The sequence below is a fragment of the Apium graveolens genome, chromosome 1 (genome assembly GCF_009905375.1).
Source record: "Apium graveolens cultivar Ventura chromosome 1, ASM990537v1, whole genome shotgun sequence".
Classification (NCBI taxonomy): domain Eukaryota; kingdom Viridiplantae; phylum Streptophyta; class Magnoliopsida; order Apiales; family Apiaceae; genus Apium; species Apium graveolens.
The window spans coordinates 184136157-184155401 of NC_133647.1; the positions used below are offsets into that span (position 1 = coordinate 184136157).

Consider the following 19245-nt stretch of genomic DNA (forward strand, 5'->3'; position numbering starts at 1 on the left):
GCAACAACATGACATTCCACCACCATGACTCAAAAGATCGAGATTTCATTATGCATGTATATTAGCTGTAAATATTTAGTACAAGGAGAGTTAATTGTTTGTTGGAATTGTGAAGAAAATAACTGGTCACTGCAAGGGGGGATAGGTACAGTTTCCAGTAGATAACCCAAAAGAATACGTTTTCATAATGGTGACAGCAGGAGGGGAGCAGTGTAACAGGAATGTACTACACTATTCAGTGAACTGATGATCCAGTTATGGTCAAAGACTATTCAAATTTCTGACTGCTACACCCCTACAAACACAACCTACTAAGACTAACCAATTTAGCATCATAAACCTTTAAACTTCACCATTTAAAATTGGTAAAAACCATATCAGTAATACCACCCTATTTTCAGTATACCTTTTGTATCATTCATATATGTACACACACTGTACATAGTTTCATTATGGGGCATTAGGGTTTCCTAAAGTATTCTCATATATGGGTCCAAAACCATGCCATGCATTTACACAATTGCATCATACTACTTATTGTTGCTGGTACTTGTCACTGTTCTTTTTGATGGTTACCTCTCAGATGTCATTGTGAATCATGATTCATATCCCTGTAACTAAGATCTTATTGGGAACTTGCAAAAAGATTTTCTCTCCAGCTTCCTTTGATCTTTGATCACTTATGAGCCGAGATCTCAATTTCAAATTTTAATGCCCTTGCTTGATTCAACTTGATTATAAAATTTTAAGTTGATTTCCTGAATACATTCATTTCGTTTCTGAATCAAAACCAAGCAAGAAAAACAATTCACCATCGTTACTTCTTTTATCCTTGTATCCGTTAATGAACGCGATCTTACATGTTATGGAAAAATAAAATCTTTCATGGAAAATGAAAATAATAGTAATTGTTTTTAGCGGGATCAAAGGTAAAATTTATTACAATAAATCATATCTATATTTTATTTTCGGTAAAAAGCCAGTACATACACCAAAAGATTGGACAAACTAGCTCCTACCACCGTACCTCAATATTGATGGAATAAAAGATCTGAAGCAACGCACGAGAGGGTGGCAGAAACTGAGCAGTATGATGAAATACCAAGTTAGGTAACAGGCCAATTCACAGTTTTGTTTTGTGTTCTTCTATTCGTTTTTGGTGCATACAAGGGAGAGATGGGGGATGGAGACAAGTGAAAAAATATGACCAATGATCATTGCTTTATTGTTCAATTTCATGTTGGATATTGAAAATATGAGTTAGTCAGAACTGTAGCTACAATTACACAAGGCACATTTCTGCATGACTCAGTAATTGAATGTTTTTTGTTTTGTTATTTGTCAAGTAATCACTAAATCATATAAAGATAGTTTCGTTTACAAACCATTCTATGTTTCTCTATTTGCAATCTTTGAACTACCCTGAATTAAGATGAGCAATTAATATGCGGTTAAGGATATAAATTCTCTTTAGCATAAACTTAATTAATGCATGCAGATACATGAACATGGTGGAAGGTGTTCAAGACTCGAAAGGGATATATTATATATTTGGTTGGTTATTATTATCTGGCTGCTACGATCAAAGAATATAGGGATATATTTGGCTGGTTATTATTATATAATACATTATTTTTACGCAAATATAGTGGCTCATCCCTCTTATTGAAAACTAGTACCTTGCCCGTTTTATATCCAGGAAAGAAATTTTTTCATTTTTATTATTAAAATTATAAAATTTTAAGTAAATAATTAAATATAATATTGATGAATAATATTAATATAATAATTCAAGATTTATGCAAGTTACAACATAACTTGACCAAATATGTGTTAAGTTTTATCATCTTCTTACTATCATAGGATAACTTTGTGATGCACTTGAAACTGCTATCAAGACTGACCAAGTATGAAAATTGGTTTTTGAATCTATATTGATTAATTTCTTTACATAAATATAATTTAGTACATGATAATCTTTCCACCATGATGGAGTGAGACTTGGACCATCTATTGATGGAGGTTCATTTGTGAAATCTGATTTTGTAATGCTATTTTTAAGTGTTATCCCCAAATAGTTTAAAATTTTTATGATTAAAATCTTTCTACACATATGTATTTATATAAAAAAATCCTAAACCTATCCTTATTTTTTAGTTTAAAATATGAAATAATGTATACACATAACCATCGCTCTTATTGAAAATATATACACGAGGGACGGGGTCCTTGATCATTCATGACCATATAACAATCGTGAATGGGTTTAACAAACAAAATAGACATGAATAGACACACATCACTCTATCAAAACTTAAGTTTTTGGTTTTAGAATTCTTGATCCGTGAAAATTAAAGCCAATAAATAAATAGAAGCAATTAAAATTTGATAATACATCATTTATTGTGTACTTTGTTCACACATTAGAAAATCCGCAAATAAAAATACAAAGGATTAAAGATTTTGACTTGGAACAAAAAGGGAGACGAGTCTCAATGTCAACATTGGTGTGTCCAATGTTCAATTCCCAACCAACTCTATTAAACAAGTACACTACACCCGGATTTTGAGACGAACCTCATAAATCATCCACCATCAATGATGATAAGACATACATATGCGTATCCAATGTGATGCTTCTTCTTCGTTTAGCACTTCATTACAATCAAGTACCAAAGTGCATGTATGTGTATACCAGTAAATCATCACTACATATTCGAATACAATGCACAAAAATAAATATAACAGTACTACTATAGTGTACTCCTCAGCAAGCATTCAAATTAGGTAGATGGAAATTTTGACCTTGTATATTACCAAGTACAGGTCAGCACATTTATCTTTAACCCCCAACAGCTTCCCTACTTTGCTCTCTTATAAAAATCGGTCGCCAATAAATCGCTTAAAAATCGGTCAAAAATATTTGTTCAATTTGACCGATTTCCGATAAATCATCCGATTTTTTAAAAATCGTCCGATAAATCAAAAATCTGTACCTCAACCGAATAATTCTGATTTTCGAAATCTGTAACACTGTCTACGGGTTGTGGAGTGGATGGATAATAAGGTTTTTAGGGAAGCACAAACATTTTTGGGGCACTTCCCACCCGGGTAACTCAGCTAGTCGAGTCTAAGTTTTAAGGGTTTATCAATTATCACCCCAAGATTCTAAATTCGATTCCAAGTAGACACCGAGATTAATCAAGAAGTTCAATAAAAGAAAATCGTAAGAAGATTTTATAGGGGGTAAATATGGAAGACAAGCACACAAGGTGGTGAGTTCTGAATATTAAATTGAACTCGCTATACTGACTTACTGAGTGCATTGGCAGTGAAGAACTGATCATTTAAAACAAGGATAGAGATATGTATACAGGCATACATAGCCAAAACATACAGTAAGAAATCACAGATGAGTTCAGGCTTCAGAGATGCTCTGTTTTGCTTACTTAAACACACTAGATGACCTCATGTCCTCATCCAAGCCTAATAGTAAAATACCACAAATAGAACACTACTCCTGTCCTTAATAATTTAAAGCTCATCTTTTCATATTTGCAAGATGTAAACAACTCATACTCTACCAAAAAAATGTAAAACTAGCTAACTAGCTATAGGTTAAATCAGAGTGCATGTATACTATAGAGGTTGTTTAAGCCTAGAGTTTGAAATGTTACTATTAGAGGTGGCCAAACGTGCGGGTTCGAACCGCACATTCGGGACCGGCTCGTACGGAAACCGTAAAATATTCGGCCCGATTCGGGCCGGTTCAAACCCGTACAACCCACCGAAAGAAGCGAACCGAATACAAATTTAATTTTAAAAAACCGGAACCGGCACTAACCCGCACGACCCGCACAGGCGAAGCCCGCGTGAGCCGCACGAACTGTGCAACCCGCACAGCCCGCACAACCCGCACGGCCCGCACGGGTGTGCGTCACGCGCCGTTCTCCAACGGTCCTCCTCCTCCAACGGTCCTCCTCCTCCAACGGTCCTCCAACGTCTGCACTCAACTCAGTCTCCAACGGTCCTAAAATCTCAGCTTATAAATATGTACATACAACAACAATCAAAATTCACCATCTCAATTTCTGTCTCTCTCATCTCAAGTCTCAATCCAATCTTTATTTCTCCATTTCTTCTCCGACTTCAGAGCTTCAACAACAATTTAATTCACAGCAATTCAATTCACAAATTCACAGATTCACAGCAATTCAATTCACAAATCAACTAACTCAGAAAAATGGAACAAGGCAGAGGGAGTATTTCTTCTCAAGGTTCAACTCCGGCGACTTCGATGCTACCGCCTCGACCCGGATCCACGTTTAATACCGAAGAAGGTATTTCATTTTCCTGTTTATTTTTGTGTGTTTTTGGTTTTTGAAGGTATATTAATAATAGTATATTGTTTATATATATTGTTGATTGTTTTTATTCGATTTTTGTAAATTAATTTTTATAAATTTCAGTTTACAAAGTTTATTCGATTTGTAATTTGATTTTAAATATTAAATTTTATTCGATTTGTAATTTGTAAATTCGTTAACTAATTTTATTCATTTTGTAAATTTCTGTAACTAATTATATGTAACTAATTGTTTAAATTTGTTGTTTCGTCTTATAGATATGTATGCTCCAAAAACTCAAAGTACTATACCACCGAAGAGCAGTAATACTTCTAGTAGGTTTAGTAGTACCATTTCATCTATACTAACCAAAAAACAAAAATGTAGAATTTCCGAGTCATCTACCGTACCTTCTTCTGCCACTAGTATGGTTCGCGAATTTTTTTCATATAGTTATGAGTTAAATGATGATTTTGATATACTAACATGGTGGAAGAATCATGAGTTACAATTTCCGGTTTTAGCAAAAATTGCAAAGGACATTTTAGTTGTACCGGCTTCTACAATTGCGTCCGAGTCCGCTTTTAGTGCAGGCAGAAGAGTGTTAGATGAGAAGCGATCCAGTCTTGCGCCAGACGTTGTAAAGATTTTAGTTTGCAAAAAAGATTGGGATCAAGCCGATAAAAGACAACAAGGAAGAAAAGAAGACTCCGACGATGACGTCGAGCCATGGATGATAATGGATACTTCATCCGAATCGGGAACCTCAACTAACGAACAACTTTAGAACAAATATTTAATGTAATTTTTTTAAAAGTTTTATATTATTTGATTTGTAATTTTTTAATATTTGATGCGGTTTGTTCCGTTTTTTTAGAGAGGAGTCCTCTCACATTATTTGTAATTTTTTTAAATTAATAAAATTTATAAGAGGTACCGTCCTCTTTCTAACCAAAAATTTAAAATAATAAAATTAATTGATTTACAAAGAACTTGGTAGTTTTTTCAAATAAATATAGCTATGATGCATAAAAACAATAAAATAACTAGTTCTTGACAGATGTGACAATTCTATCCACTTGACAAACACAACACATGGAACAGGCTGCTCAACCCGCCAACCCGCCTATTCAACCCGCCAGCGAACCGCCCGCGAACCGCCCGCGAACCACCCGCGAACCGCCCGCGAACCGAGCCGAATACGGGTTACCGTATGTCAGCTCAACCCAGCCCGGCCCGATTCGCTCGCCTCCCAGTGCCGGTTAAGTGTTCAATTTTTCCGGTTCCAACCCGCTTCCAACCCGGCCCGGACCGCCCGACCCGCGCGGTTGGCCACCTCTAGTTACTATGCATAAATAGAAAGCCAAAAGGACCTACTTATGGAGTGGTTTTAAATGATACTCCCAGCAAAAGAAGTTAAGAAAAGTACTGGTTTTTTCAAGGACTGAAATGTACAGTAAAATAAAGGCCCAAGAAGTTATCTAACTGTGCATCATAATAAGAGGAGTGTCAGGACAGGAGTAATGGGGGTGGGAACTGGGAATGCAAATCTTTGATTTTGTAATAGATTTTTATTCACTGATTGGGGGGATGGGAAACACAGCTTTACTGTTGTAGTTCAGGAGGTAGTATGCATGTTTGTGTACATGGAACTGTATAATAATTTAGTAAGAGAATAAGTAACTGTACCTGTCCACGTGCATTCAACCCCATGTGCTGTGCTATCGTAAAATAAAACCCCATAAGGCCCAACGGTTCCTGGTACCATGGTATTATTATATACAATATACATCAGGCACTTGTAAGTTGTAAAGCCTGTGACCTTATTTTTTTTTCGAGTTTGGTCTATACTTCTACTCTACTACGAAAGTTAATCATAATCTACATCTCTGATTACCGGTTCTATTATATCAAGGTTACAACAATTACAACAATCGGAAATCCAAATATTTGTCCGGATTTTCGAGTACTCATTTTCAATTGCCGGGGTGACCTTTGAATCCGAGCACTCGATTGAGTTGATCCATTGTATTTGATATTCATTGTTGTTCATGTTATGACTAATAGACTAAGAGGGGTCTATTCATTCAAGATTTTCAAGGATTTTTGAAATCAAGGGCTATTCAATTTGGATTTTAAAAAATCCTTTAAAATATGATGGTATTCAACCAGGATTGTTTGAATTTGAAGTCTTTTAAAATCTGAGAGTATTCAATTTAGATTTTAAAAAGTCCTTTAAAATCTGATGGTATTTAATTTAGATTTTAAAAAATCCATCAAAATCTGATAGTATTCAAAATTCCATGGAGTTTTTTTTATTTGATAATTTTGTGGATTTGCTTGTACATTTTTTATCCTTTGAAATCTCTCTAAACTCCATGAGATTTTGATGGATTTGAGAAAATTTTAACAAAAATCATCAAGACTCTACAACATTTTCCATCAACTCTCTTAAAATCCATGTCGAATTGAAATCAACAAAAATATTTCAAAATCCATAGATAATTATCGGTCCTTTAAAATCTAGATTGAATACACCCCCTAAGACAACAAGGTTTCCCCCTGGAAGTAGCGACATGATAATAATGAAATAAGATCACCCAAAAAATTGAATCGTTATACCGAACTTCCTAAACATTGAATGAAATGCTAATTTATACAACAAGAATCAAACCAGACTTTTCTGTGAAGAATTAAGTGTTTTTCACATTGAATTTGATACCATCAGAAGAGAGCCTGTTAAAAAAATCATTCAAGGTGAAGAAGCAATTAATTCATCACAATGTAAGGTTGTTCAGAATCAGATAAGCAATGCATGGGGTGTATGTCAGAGTTGGTCAGAACCCTGAAACAAAACAGGCTGAGGCTTTGTCCTTTGTTTACCATTAGCTAGCTACTCACAGGAGGATACTAAAGACTTAAACATCCGTACACCTTCAGCAATGCAAGGAGTCTTCGGCCTTCTCATCCTGTGTGTGGATCTCTCTCTAATAATAACATTTCTACTTCAAGTATTGTGTGTGTATGATAATATATCCAATAAAAACAGACTTATAGTCCAGACATGCACAACATGATAAGGTCAAGAAGTGCATTATCTTCATCAAACCAGACATTCAAAAGACCAAAGCAATAGTGGTCCATGTATGATAATTAAATATTTCATTTTCGTTTTGGTCACACTATGTAAAGTGCAATGACAAGTAAATCACATAGACACTGATATGTACATAGGTTTTGATATGCCATAATTTAAGAAACTATGGCTTACATACAGCAGTGAACTCGTTTAATTTCTAGGAAGATGATGTATTACTGAATGTACACAATCAACTCCATGAATGGATTCAGACAATTTGAGAGGAAGAAACATCTCCAAGACATAAGAAAGAAGCTAAGATACACGAGGACCCATATTTTGATTACTAGGGCTACTAGACAATCAACCCTATTGTGCTAAACAAATTCACTGCAAAATATTGTAGTACAACAACACTCCAATGTGTCCATGTTAATTAACATTTTAGCATTTATTTTCTGGTCACAATCAATATAGAGCACTATATATGTTATGGCATGCTAATATGTAACAAATATTTTAGCATGTATTTTTTGGTCACACTCAATATAGAGCACTACTTATTTTATGGCATGTACCACACTTGAAAATTGAAATATGTGAAGAATATACAGCAAAAGGAAACAAATTGATTTAGTTGTAAAAATTTTAAAAAGAAAACCACAAATACAAAACATCTACAATACATAGAAGAACAAAACTAGGCTACTTTCCAGAAATCCAATTCCATGTGTGTTTCATTGAAACAAATGGACTATCTTAATACATACCTTGCAGGCTGATTTATTATTGAGCTACAGGACTGTTATCAAAAAAACTGAGGCAGGTTCGTTTTTCCAATTTTACAAGCCCAGATGAGCCCGCAGCGGTACATGGATCTTTAGGTTTATCTGTCATGCAGAAATCAGTAAAAATGTAAGATAATGATCTTCAACTTTCAAGCATCCCATACATTTGCATGTTGCAATGCTGGCCATATATAGTAGGAGTTGACAGCATAGTATCTGATACATTAAGCTCCTCTCCTTTGCAAAATCACTTTTAAAAGCTAAGAATTTATATTTAGTTTTAACCTCCAGGTCAAACACACTGTATCTGCCAGTCATTTTCTTATGAAGTTAAAACTTCTCATTACAAGCAACTAAACTGCAGTTTGTTTATCACCTACTTTAGACCCTGGGGTTTGATCAAGCAAGGCTTAAACTTATATGCATGGACCTTCAGTCCTGATAATTCCAGACAAAGAAAGAGCAATTCCCTTTACATTACTAAATAATAACACACTTCCAGGCTTCCAGCAACAAGACAAGGATCAATCCTTTGGCTTGTAGACTTGTATTCTGGCAAATATGCTCGTGTGAGTATTTACACGATTAACAACCAAAAAATGACAAAGCTTGAAATCAGTTAGACATGCAGTAGCAGTACAGTCATGTTAATTAAAAGTCTGATGACTATTCATAGTTGACGGTCAGTACTCAGCCTCATTTCTCAAATTAATAATCTATGGTACTGGCACTGAGTCGATTAGGATGTTTACTTGTTTGGTCATGAACGTACTTAGTTGCAGGAGACAGAAAGTTCTATAACATTAATTCTACCCAATAAAACAAATCAACCAACGTCAAGTTTCAAACCGATTGCAATCATTATTATGTATCAGACATATAAATTAAACAATAAAATTTGTTGTCAGCCAAATATCATAAACAAGCAAGGATCACTAGGTTTATCTAGTTTTGAGTAAGGTCCCATATAGTTTAACGTTATTAATAGTATACAGAGTTTAACAGCACATCATAATAATAGTATAACCTACTTCTGATAGCCAAATCATTTTAATTCCTAAGAACATATATTAAGTTCTGAACGCCAGGTCAAAAGCATTGTTTCTCTCCAACTTTATTCACAAAGGTAATAGTTCTCACTTCCAAGCAATTTTTTTCAATTTATTTTTTACCTACTTCAAGGTCCAAAAGAGAGAAGCAAGTCCCAGAAAAGGATTTCAGATGCATCATGGAAGAAGCTTTACTGATACCATCATGAATTTGTGATGCAGGACAAGGGTCAAAAACAAGTAAAAGGATAGATGTTTGTGGATTAACCGCAGAAAACTCACACCTAAGGTGATCCAACCGAAGAAGAATCACTACCCCTGGAATTTCTCAACCGCGTTTGTTAGGATCGCAACCCATACCAACAGAGAAACAATTCTCAATTTCAACAATAATCAATTCTATATTCAACAATAATCAATTCTATATAATAAATTAGATTACAGTTGTTTATAGAAACTCCTAAAACTTGACCACAAAGTAAAATCTTCCTAATAAAGGAAACAAATCCTTTACTTATTCTCTATTATAATATAGAATATGCATACTAATACTTATATATCTGACACTATATATCAAATCACAATTAAATCTATTTCTAACTAAAATACAAAATAAATACAAATGAATATTCTAATCTTTCGTTCCGCATCATTCTCCTTGCCTTTAAAAAAAATCATCCACGAGTTTTATAATATTTGAGAATCAATGAACAAAGTGATGACCAGTCATAGCACTTGAAGATGTCTAATTCCAACTCCATAAGCCAGATCTTCGGAAACAACACACACAAAATAAGAAATTTTGATGTGTTAGTCCTTGCCAATATCTTGTCAAGGCCTAGAAAATTAACATATTTCACCTTGACGATGTTGTTCTTGTGGTTTACAGCTTCTTCACTTTTAACTACCTCCTCTACCACTTCTTTAATGTTAAAACACTAAGTAGACAACTTCTCAACCTCTTGTTTTTCCATGTTGATGCATTGAACTTTAAAAGTTTCAAGAATATTGGGTTTTTCACCTGGAGATGGAGGTTTTACAGGTGGAGGCGGAGAATTATGTTGCACACCAAGTTGTTCCATAATTATTTTCACTGTTGCTCCCACACTAGGAAGCATGAGTGCGGGTGCATGTGCGGGTGCATGTGCGGGGATGCGTGGTACGGGGATACGGGAATTCGGCAAATCTAAAAATATGAAGATTCGGGTGCGGGGGGATTCGCCAAACATTAATATATTAAAAATATATTTTTATATAGTTTTCAGGAGTTTCAGTCAAACTAAAATAAATAATGAACTACATAAGTTCATTATAAGTACATTATCGTTAAAAATATATATTATTATTACTTGATAATCCAACTGATGCATTTTAGCATAGTTAATTGATTAAATGTTCAAGAATCTGTATTATCTTCTCTCATTCGTGAATGAGAGAAAAATCCCCAAGAATCCCCGTGCACCTAACCTAAGAATCCCCAAGAATCCAGTGCGCGGTGCGGCAGGTGAGTGAAGAATCCCTACTTTCCTGCTCGCACATCTTACATTTGCAAACTCAAATCTTCAAGCTTATTCTCCAATTTTTGTAGCCCTAGATTGTTTTGATCCATAAATTTATCAAGAAGGTTGTTTACTTTGCTAGCAGTATCCATTCAATCAAAATAAGGATTGGGGCTGTTTTGCATGTTCTGAAATATTCAGGGGTTGCTGGTGGCTGATGACAGCTTGTAGCTACTGGTGGCTTGAAGGTGGCTGTTGGAAGCAGTTTGGTGGCTGGCGGAGGCTGTCTGGTGGCTGTTGGCGGCTGCTGGTGGCTGTCAGAGGCTGCTAAGCGGTTTCTGGTAGCTGCTTGGACTGCTGGTAGTTTTTTTCATTTTCTTTTCTGTAGGGAAGGTGTTTGATAAAAGATTTGTGAAGGAACGGTGGCTCTTGATACCACTTTGATGCAGGACAAGGGTTAAAAACAAGTAAAAGGATAGATGTTTGTGGATTACCTGCAGAAAACCCACGCCTAAGGTGATCCAACCGAAGAAGAATCGCTACCCCTAGGATTTTTCAACCGCAGAAGAGATGTTTGTTAGGATCGTAAGTCGTAAGTCGTAAGTCGTAACCCATAATAAGAGAGAAACAATTCTCAATTTTAATAATAATCAATTCTATATAATAAATCAGATTACAATTGTTTATATAAACTCCTAAACCTTGACCACCAAGTAAAATCTTCCTAATAAAAGAAACAAATCCTTTTCTTATTCTCTGCTATAATATAGAATATTCATACTAATACTTATACATATGACACTATATATCAAATCACAATTAAATCTATTCTAACTAAAAATACAAAATAAATACAAATCAATATTCTAATTTTTCGTTCCACATCAATTTGTATTGGGAATCTCTAATTATATAATATATATGGTTCTAGACCTGGGGGTTTGATAAGGCAAGACTTGAAAGTTATAGGCATTTGGCCTTCAGGGGCCTGAACCTGAAGCCCTGAAAAAAAACTGTTATAAGACAAGGATCAGAATCAATTAGACATGCAATATCATACCAAATGAAAGTCTAATGACTACTCATGATTAAATCCTTACTTTGTCAACCTACTCTCCATGTGGTACTTTACTTGCATTCAGTAAGATAGGATATTTACCATTAACTTTCGAAGTTTAAGGGGAAAAAAGTCGGATAATATTTTATCATCTTTTTTCTCTCTATGTAATGTTTCTTACTAATATATATCATTATTCTGTTCTTAAAAAAAACTAGTAATAGTCAGAAGTGATAAACAAATTTTAGAACATTATCTATCATCAAGTTGAGTCAGAAATGACTGCTTAGAGCATCTCCAACCATGAAGAGCCCTTAACTACAAACTGAGTTGGCATACCAAAAATAAAAAATATAGCCAATATTTTCAAAAAGTCACACTCCAACTATACCCACCCCTTGTCTATAATTATAGTCAACCTCGTATGGATGACTATATTTGTCGATCCACTACAGGCCTGTAAGAAATATGTAGGAAAATTACACATCAGTTATTACCATATTAAAGTGATATATTCTATTTATAACAATCTAAAATATTAATAACATACTATTTTTAAATTATAGCCAACCAATATAGCCAATACCATCAAAGCAAAATGTCTTACAGGTTCAGCAAATTTTACATAATGTCTTACATGTTGAATTTAGCCGACCATTATAGCCAACCCCATTCAAGATGCACTTAGTATGCACTGTGCATGCAAATTACTACCAATAACTACATAAATTTAACAGCAAGGATTACAGATTCAAAATACATTGATGTAAAATATTTCATTTTAAATTCAAAGTCTGCATGCTTTTATCATCTCATTTATACAAAATAACATTCAAAGATTGATTGCTTTTGAGAGCATCTAGAAGTCCACAAACCATGAAGCATTCAAACTTTTACATAAACGAGAAACTATAATTTTGTCAAATATATATGAGATAATCAACTTACTAAAACTATCTTCTTGAAAGTAACCACAGCTTCCTTTCAATCAACCGACTATTAAACTCCCCATCACTAATCTTCAACATCTCCGGCAATGGCATTGTAAGTCCATGCTTAACCAGTAGTCCATGCCTCCGTTTTATCTTACCCTCCAAACTAAACGAAAAATACTGCGGAAACCCCTTCAATTCACCCAAATCTCTGCCCATCACATTCAACAAGTACTCAATTTTTGGCATTAAATTATTAGCTACACTATACGTCAACAATGCAGGTGACCTAACAACCATTCTCGCCACTTCATCGTAGGCAAACCCCAAACTTATTAAATAATCTAGCTTCGGCATTATTGTAACTTCCACACTCAAAACCAACAACAATGTAGTTTGACACGAAATAGCATTCATCCTAACAAACCCCAAATTCTTCAAAAAACAAAATGCGGGTCTCATTATATCATCGACATCGCAAACTAACAATCTAGGACACCTAACTACCGCATTACGAATATCGAGAAAAGGGATATTAACTTCATTCAACAAAAAATCAAAAACAGGGTAAAGATCAATATAAGGATCACAAGTAAGAAGCTGAGGATGCATATCGAAGATTTTACCGTAAGCGGAGCGTTCGATACCCATTGAGAGCAAGCAATTTTCAACCAATTTGAGGGATTTAAGTGGGGCTGAACGAAAATTAGGGTTTTGTTGCAGGGCTTTTTGGGGATTGACATTTAGGGTTTTGAGATAGATGAGCTTGTTATGGAATCGGAGCCCCGAATTGGATGTTGTGATAGGGATTTGACCCGGGGATTGAGAATTAAGGATTTGAAAATTGGGGGTTAGGGTTTTAGAGGGGTTTAGAGGAAAAAAGGGTTGTGTTTTTAGTGTGATTATCATTTCTATTTTATTTTTTTTGGTTATGACTTGCGACCTACGAGACTCCCCTTCTATATCTCTTAGAAAGAAATTGAATATCCTATCCAGCTAAGGGTTTGTTTCGACTACAACACGCAATTTCGTACATGTAACATCGATGATAATAATAAGAGTGTTTGAGACCATTATACATACAAGTCAACAATAAATGTGTACCAAATTGCTAGTTTTTTTGGACTGATATGTGGTGAATTGTTGAATCCGGTATGCATTCGGTTGTGGGTTTGGATGTTATTGTAGACGACACGAATATTACAGCTTTCAGTTGACCTCTGCGTACACAAACATGAAAACGAAACGAATTTTAAACGGGTTGGGTTTGGTATGTACACAAACACGAGGACATGAAAGTATAAGAAATGAATGAATTGATAGGTTTATGAAATCGAGCAAGTAAGTTACATGAGTTTGTTTTTTTATTTATGATTTGAATTGTTAAATGTTTGTCCTTGTTTGTTCCAGAAATCTTTGGTTCTAAAGTAAAAATGTGTTTTGTCAGGTAAAATATTGTAAATGTGTTGCATTTTCTCTGTGTGTACTCTTCATTGACATGTACTGTTTCTTCTGAGTTCTGAAGGTGTGGTTCATAAATTTTTCCAGAGGTAAATCATGTAAATTACAAAATTCTTAGTCAATTTGAGGTAGTTTTAAATCTTCTGTTGTGTTGTAGTAGTTTTCAAAAGTCCTCCCCTCATCTCTTGTGTTGTAGTAGTTTTTATTTCCATCTTCTGTGGTAGGCGGCTAAGATTTTCTTAAATTCTTTAAACAACAAAGTTAATAAGTAAACTGTTAGCTGGATAATTCAGACTAGCCACGGGACACTTAGCCCACCTTTGCTTAGACAACTGGTGTTAGTGTGATCTAGGAGTATATAAATATGCACCATGCTACAGTTATTCAAGTGCATTAACAAACAAAGAAAATTACTAGCTAAAACTACATTAAAATGGCACCAACAACTACAGCAGCAGAAAACACAAAGCCTGCAGTTATCGATCCTTTTTCCTACTTTGGAATCGTCTTGAATGCCGATGGCACACTTACGCGTAATGATGGACCCCTAAGCGCCCCTACCGCATTCGATCCCAGCCTCTCTCCGGTTTACACTGAAGATATTACTTTTAACAAATCAAACAAGACAGGGGTCCGTTTGTACATACACCAAAAAGCCCTGGAATCCACTTCCTCCAGTGAGCTTTTGCCGGTCTTTGTTTACTTTCATGGTGGCGGATTTATCATAGGCAGTCCAGCCTCACCTGTCTATCATAATTTTTGCTCATTTATTGCTGTTGAACTACCTGCTTTAATCGTATCAGTTGACTATCGTCTTGGACCTGAGCATCGCCTTCCTGCAGCTTACCATGATTGCGTAGATGCCCTGCAGTGGATCAAAACTGCCCCACACGAATGGCTAAAAAAATTTGGTGACTTATCCAATTGTTACATTATGGGTGCCAGTGCAGGCGCAAACATAGCTTATCATATACCTGCATTCTTGAGAGACGTTGATCTTATGCCGCTGAAAATCAAAGGGATGATATTGATTCATCCTTTTTTTAGTGGGACTAAGAGAACTGAATCAGAATTAAGACTTGTTGATGATCAGGTGTTGCCATTGATTGTGAATGATATGACGTGGGATTTGTCATTGCCTGATGGTTCTGATCGTGATCACGAGTATTGTAATCCGACGGTTGAGAGTGAGTTAAGTGCATGTGATTGGATAAAGAAGGCGGGGTGGAGAGTTCTGGTGAAGGGATGTGGCGGTGACCCATTGATAGACCGTCAGATGGGACTGGTTAAGTGGATGCAACAGCAAAAAATTGAAGTTGTGAGCAAGTTTGATGAGGGTGGTTGTCATATTATTGAGTTGATCGATCCATCCAATGCTAAGGCTCTGTGTTTGGCTATTAAGAATCTTATGTCTTCTGCTGCTTAGCCTACTCTTTGAGACTTGTGAATATGATGAATCTTGTACTACATAATAAAGATATTGTTCCATCGGTATCACATCTTCTCCCTAGACTGAGAGGTTGAAAGTTTAAATTTCAACTTGCATGCGTGTTTGAATTAAGAGTGGGGAACTCCTTAGAAACTCTGTTGTACCAATAAAATGTTTCATAAGAATTTGTAATCTTGTTGGATAACGTTTTCTGTGGGACGTTATATATTTGTAGTGATAGGATTAACGAAACTGTCTCAACTTTAGTCTGCATCTCCTCCCCTCTCTTTAAATTTATGATGATCAGCACATCTAGCTGAAATCACTCTCCTTCAGTTCCAGTTAAGTATTTCTGCTCTCTTATATTTATCAATCTGTAAGAAGTATTGTTCAACAAATTGCCTGATTAAATTGCTTTTGGGATTGACTATTACAATGAAGCTAGTGGTAGAAAAAACACGAGAATTATGGATAACTGATCTGTATGGCTTGACTGAAGTTGGTGCTAGTATAAATTCTGGTAAATCTGAATGGCGATAATTCAGGGACAAGGGTTAATATTTTTCTGGTATGTTGTCGATTGTAGTAGATGCTGGAAAGGTGGGTAATTGATTTGTGAAGACAAGCTTGAGGACACTGAAAAATGAAAATACATCTACGACAGCAGTTACAGTGAGAAAGGGATTATAGTGTTATTTTATATTATAACTACATCTCTTTTCCCCTTTCTTCGTCATTTCTCATTTCTGCAACATTAGGCAATGATAGTAACGAAGACTAGAATATAGGAGCGGTAGGAAGAGCTATCAGGAAGTTCTGGTGCTTCATTCTGGAATTGGAGCTCTATCGTTAAGTATGATGTGAACCAGATATTGAAAACATTGAACTTGATAGAAAAGACGAACTTTAACTTGACAAAACTAAAACAAACAGCAGCTGATTAGCTTTTTAAAGGTGGACCAAAAGTACAGCTTGAACGGTACACCTCTTGTGATGGCTATGTGGTGTTTGTGGTTTTCTAATGCAGGCAAGCTGATGTGAATGCTTAGAATAAAAAAGATTGGCCATGGACAGCGAACAATGATCAGAATATATAGTATGCTTTGCAGCGGAAATTTAATATGTTCATTACACAACAGCCAACACTCTCGTGAATTTTTCTATATTTTCGGGCTGCTTCTGTAGATATACTTCAATGTCCGTTTATTCATTTACCAACCTATGCTTCTGACAAATGAATAGCACTATTATGTGATCTTGTTATTTCAGTATAAAATGGCATTCTCAAGGTCTGAATACGAGGCTGGTAATAGACTTGAAATGTGACCTCAGTTCTGCTGTCTTCTTTAGGAATAAGTACCTCGCTAATTGAATAACTTAATATTCGCAATACGGGCTATTGTAACCAATGTTTACCAATCAAGGCAATGGAGTTTATGTTGTAACTGACACAGGTGTTGGTTGTACGATGTACTTGATTGAAAATATGAAACTCATTATTCCTGAAACATGTTAATAATTACTTTGTAATGAACAGATAAATGAAAACAATACACTTTTTTTTTGATAAATATCAGAAGCAAGTAAAGTTATCTAGGTTAATCTATCTTCGGATCAAATCAGTCAAAAAAGCTAGATTTACATGAACTTGGACTTTCTAGTTTCCAGTACAGAGAGTTTTACAGCAAATTATTTAATTGCATAAGTTCCTTTGACATCCAAATCATTTCTAATGCCTAAAAACGTATTAAGTTTTGAACTCCAGGTCAAGTGTGCATTGTTACTTCCCAACTTTTTACACAATGGTAGAAGCTCTCTCAGTCGAAGCAATTATACTGCAAATTTGTTTATCCCCTACATCAAGATCCTAAACAGAAATGCCAGTCCTAAAAGAATTTAGATGCATCAGCAAGGCAGAATTTTCAAGGTTATCATCGTAATTTGTTATTGAGATTCTCTTATCCAACACTATATGGTTCCAACAGGACATTCTGGCCTCTTGAGGTTTGATCACGCACGGGTTGAAAATTTTAAGCATGGACCTTCAAGGCTTCATCAGCTACAGACGTGGTTTCTTTTATTAAGTTTAACCGTTAAAAAAGTAGTAGTGTGTTCCTAATATGTAGCCATTAGTTTGTAATCACGACAGTGTGCTATTATTTAGGATAGTAGTATCTATTTTTTAGAAAGTGATTCCATCTCTTGTTGTCATTTGATTATAAATATAGATGTAGTACCTGAATAAAATGATCAGTTAATTTAAACAAGGAGTTTATCTCGTTAGGAGGTCTTTGGGTTCCTCGAACTACCCTCAATTTTTATGCAACAAAACTCTTAGGCCTCGTTTGGATTGGGGGTTGAGGATAGAGGTCGTTTGATTCGGAAGTCAGTATGAATTTGGAATCAGGAATCGGGTTAGACTGGTACGGGAATGAGAAATGATTCTTGATATTATGTATTTGGTTCAATGCTGGAATGAATCTGTTTTATTTTAAATATAATCAACATTTCAATTTTGATTATAATATTATATACAAGTATAAATTGTACATTGAAATTAAATTCTTACACAATTTAAAAATAAAAATTTAATAAAAAAGTATATGATTAGTAAAATATAATTTAGCGAAATAAATAATAATTTAATATTTTTTAATATATTAAATCTTACAAATTGATATTAAATAAATATTATTATAATTTTATTTAAAATTAAATAATATTTCAAATTTAAAATATGTGTACATAAATTATATTTAATTGTAGAAATAAAGATGAATAAAAAATTAAATATGATACTTTATACCCCTTCTTCATATTCACCTCTCCCTTAAGGTATCAAATCTGATTTCAAGTGTGTTTCAGGTATGGATTTTAACGAATACAAATCATAAACCACACATCAAGTATGAGTTTGGAATAAACAAAACTCATACTTGATACTCAAATTCTATGAACCAAACGACCCCTTAGTAGTACCTGTTTGGCGTTTCCACTAGGTTCACTTAATTGGGTTTAAGCCCATAAACACTTATGATGGACTGTTTGGGGTTCAGTTTACCAGTAACTTTTTCATATGGGATAAGCCCATAAGTGAAATGTACCTGACCTGGTACTTTTCTTTCTTCACTTATCCTTCTCTAATCATAAGCGCCTCTTTTCTCATATCTCTCTGTTAGATATATTTGTGATTTCATGTCTAATGATGATTTGTGTTTAGTTTTCAGATCTTAACTAACAGGACAAATCAGGACTTAACTGAAAATCAGTACTTATACTGAAGTCAGGACTTAAGATATCAGAACTTAAGTTGTCAGAACTTAAGTTATCAGAAGTTATTTATCAGGAGATAATATCAGGACTTAAGAAGACTTTCAGATAAGGAAGACGATTGATTGAAAGGAAAGATGATCAAGACAAACATAAGAAGAGATATGCATGGAGAAAAATTCTATGAAGAATAGAATACTTAGAAGAAAAGATAACTGATTGATATATTTTAGGATACAGAATTATATTCAATATCAATTACAACTTATCTTGTAACTGTGTGTCTATATAAACACAACATAGGGTTTACACTATATGTGTTATCTAATTCGAGA

At 34.7% G+C, this 19245-nt stretch overlaps 2 protein-coding genes across 7 annotated transcripts; one reads left to right on the forward strand and one right to left on the reverse strand.

Moving 5' to 3' along the window:
* Nucleotides 1–6793: 6793 nt before the first annotated feature.
* Nucleotides 6794–13823, reverse strand: LOC141673101 (transcription termination factor MTEF1, chloroplastic-like). Of its 6 annotated transcripts, none has more exons than XR_012555810.1 (3): nucleotides 12767–13823; nucleotides 11695–11774; nucleotides 6794–8315 (listed from the first exon to the last, which is right to left on the reverse strand). XR_012555810.1 is itself a non-coding variant. In XM_074479836.1 (2 exons), exon 1 carries the CDS (start codon nucleotides 13657–13659, stop codon nucleotides 12772–12774), a length of 888 nt encoding a protein of 295 aa, XP_074335937.1. In that variant the 5' UTR covers nucleotides 13660–13818; the 3' UTR covers nucleotides 6794–8315; nucleotides 12767–12771. The 6 variants fall into 6 exon arrangements, 2 of the variants coding, with proteins under 2 accessions (XP_074335937.1, XP_074335947.1); XR_012555812.1 differs by lacking the exon at nucleotides 11695–11774 and having other exon boundaries at nucleotides 6794–7082; nucleotides 8196–8315; nucleotides 12767–13818; XR_012555813.1 differs by lacking the exon at nucleotides 11695–11774 and having other exon boundaries at nucleotides 6794–7315; nucleotides 8196–8315; nucleotides 12767–13818.
* Nucleotides 13824–14588: 765 nt separating this feature from the next.
* LOC141673119 (carboxylesterase 1-like) lies at nucleotides 14589–15981 on the forward strand. The gene has a single exon (XM_074479855.1). It carries the CDS (start codon nucleotides 14645–14647, stop codon nucleotides 15635–15637), a length of 993 nt encoding a protein of 330 aa, XP_074335956.1. The 5' UTR covers nucleotides 14589–14644; the 3' UTR covers nucleotides 15638–15981.
* Nucleotides 15982–19245: the final 3264 nt, after the last annotated feature.

Bases quoted from the DNA above. Each gene is read 5' to 3' on its own strand.
- LOC141673101 (XM_074479836.1), bottom strand. From the start codon at position 13,659: ATGATAATCACACTAAAAACACAACCCTTTTTTCCTCTAAACCCCTCT.
- LOC141673119 (XM_074479855.1), top strand. From the start codon at position 14,645: ATGGCACCAACAACTACAGCAGCAGAAAACACAAAGCCTGCAGTTATC.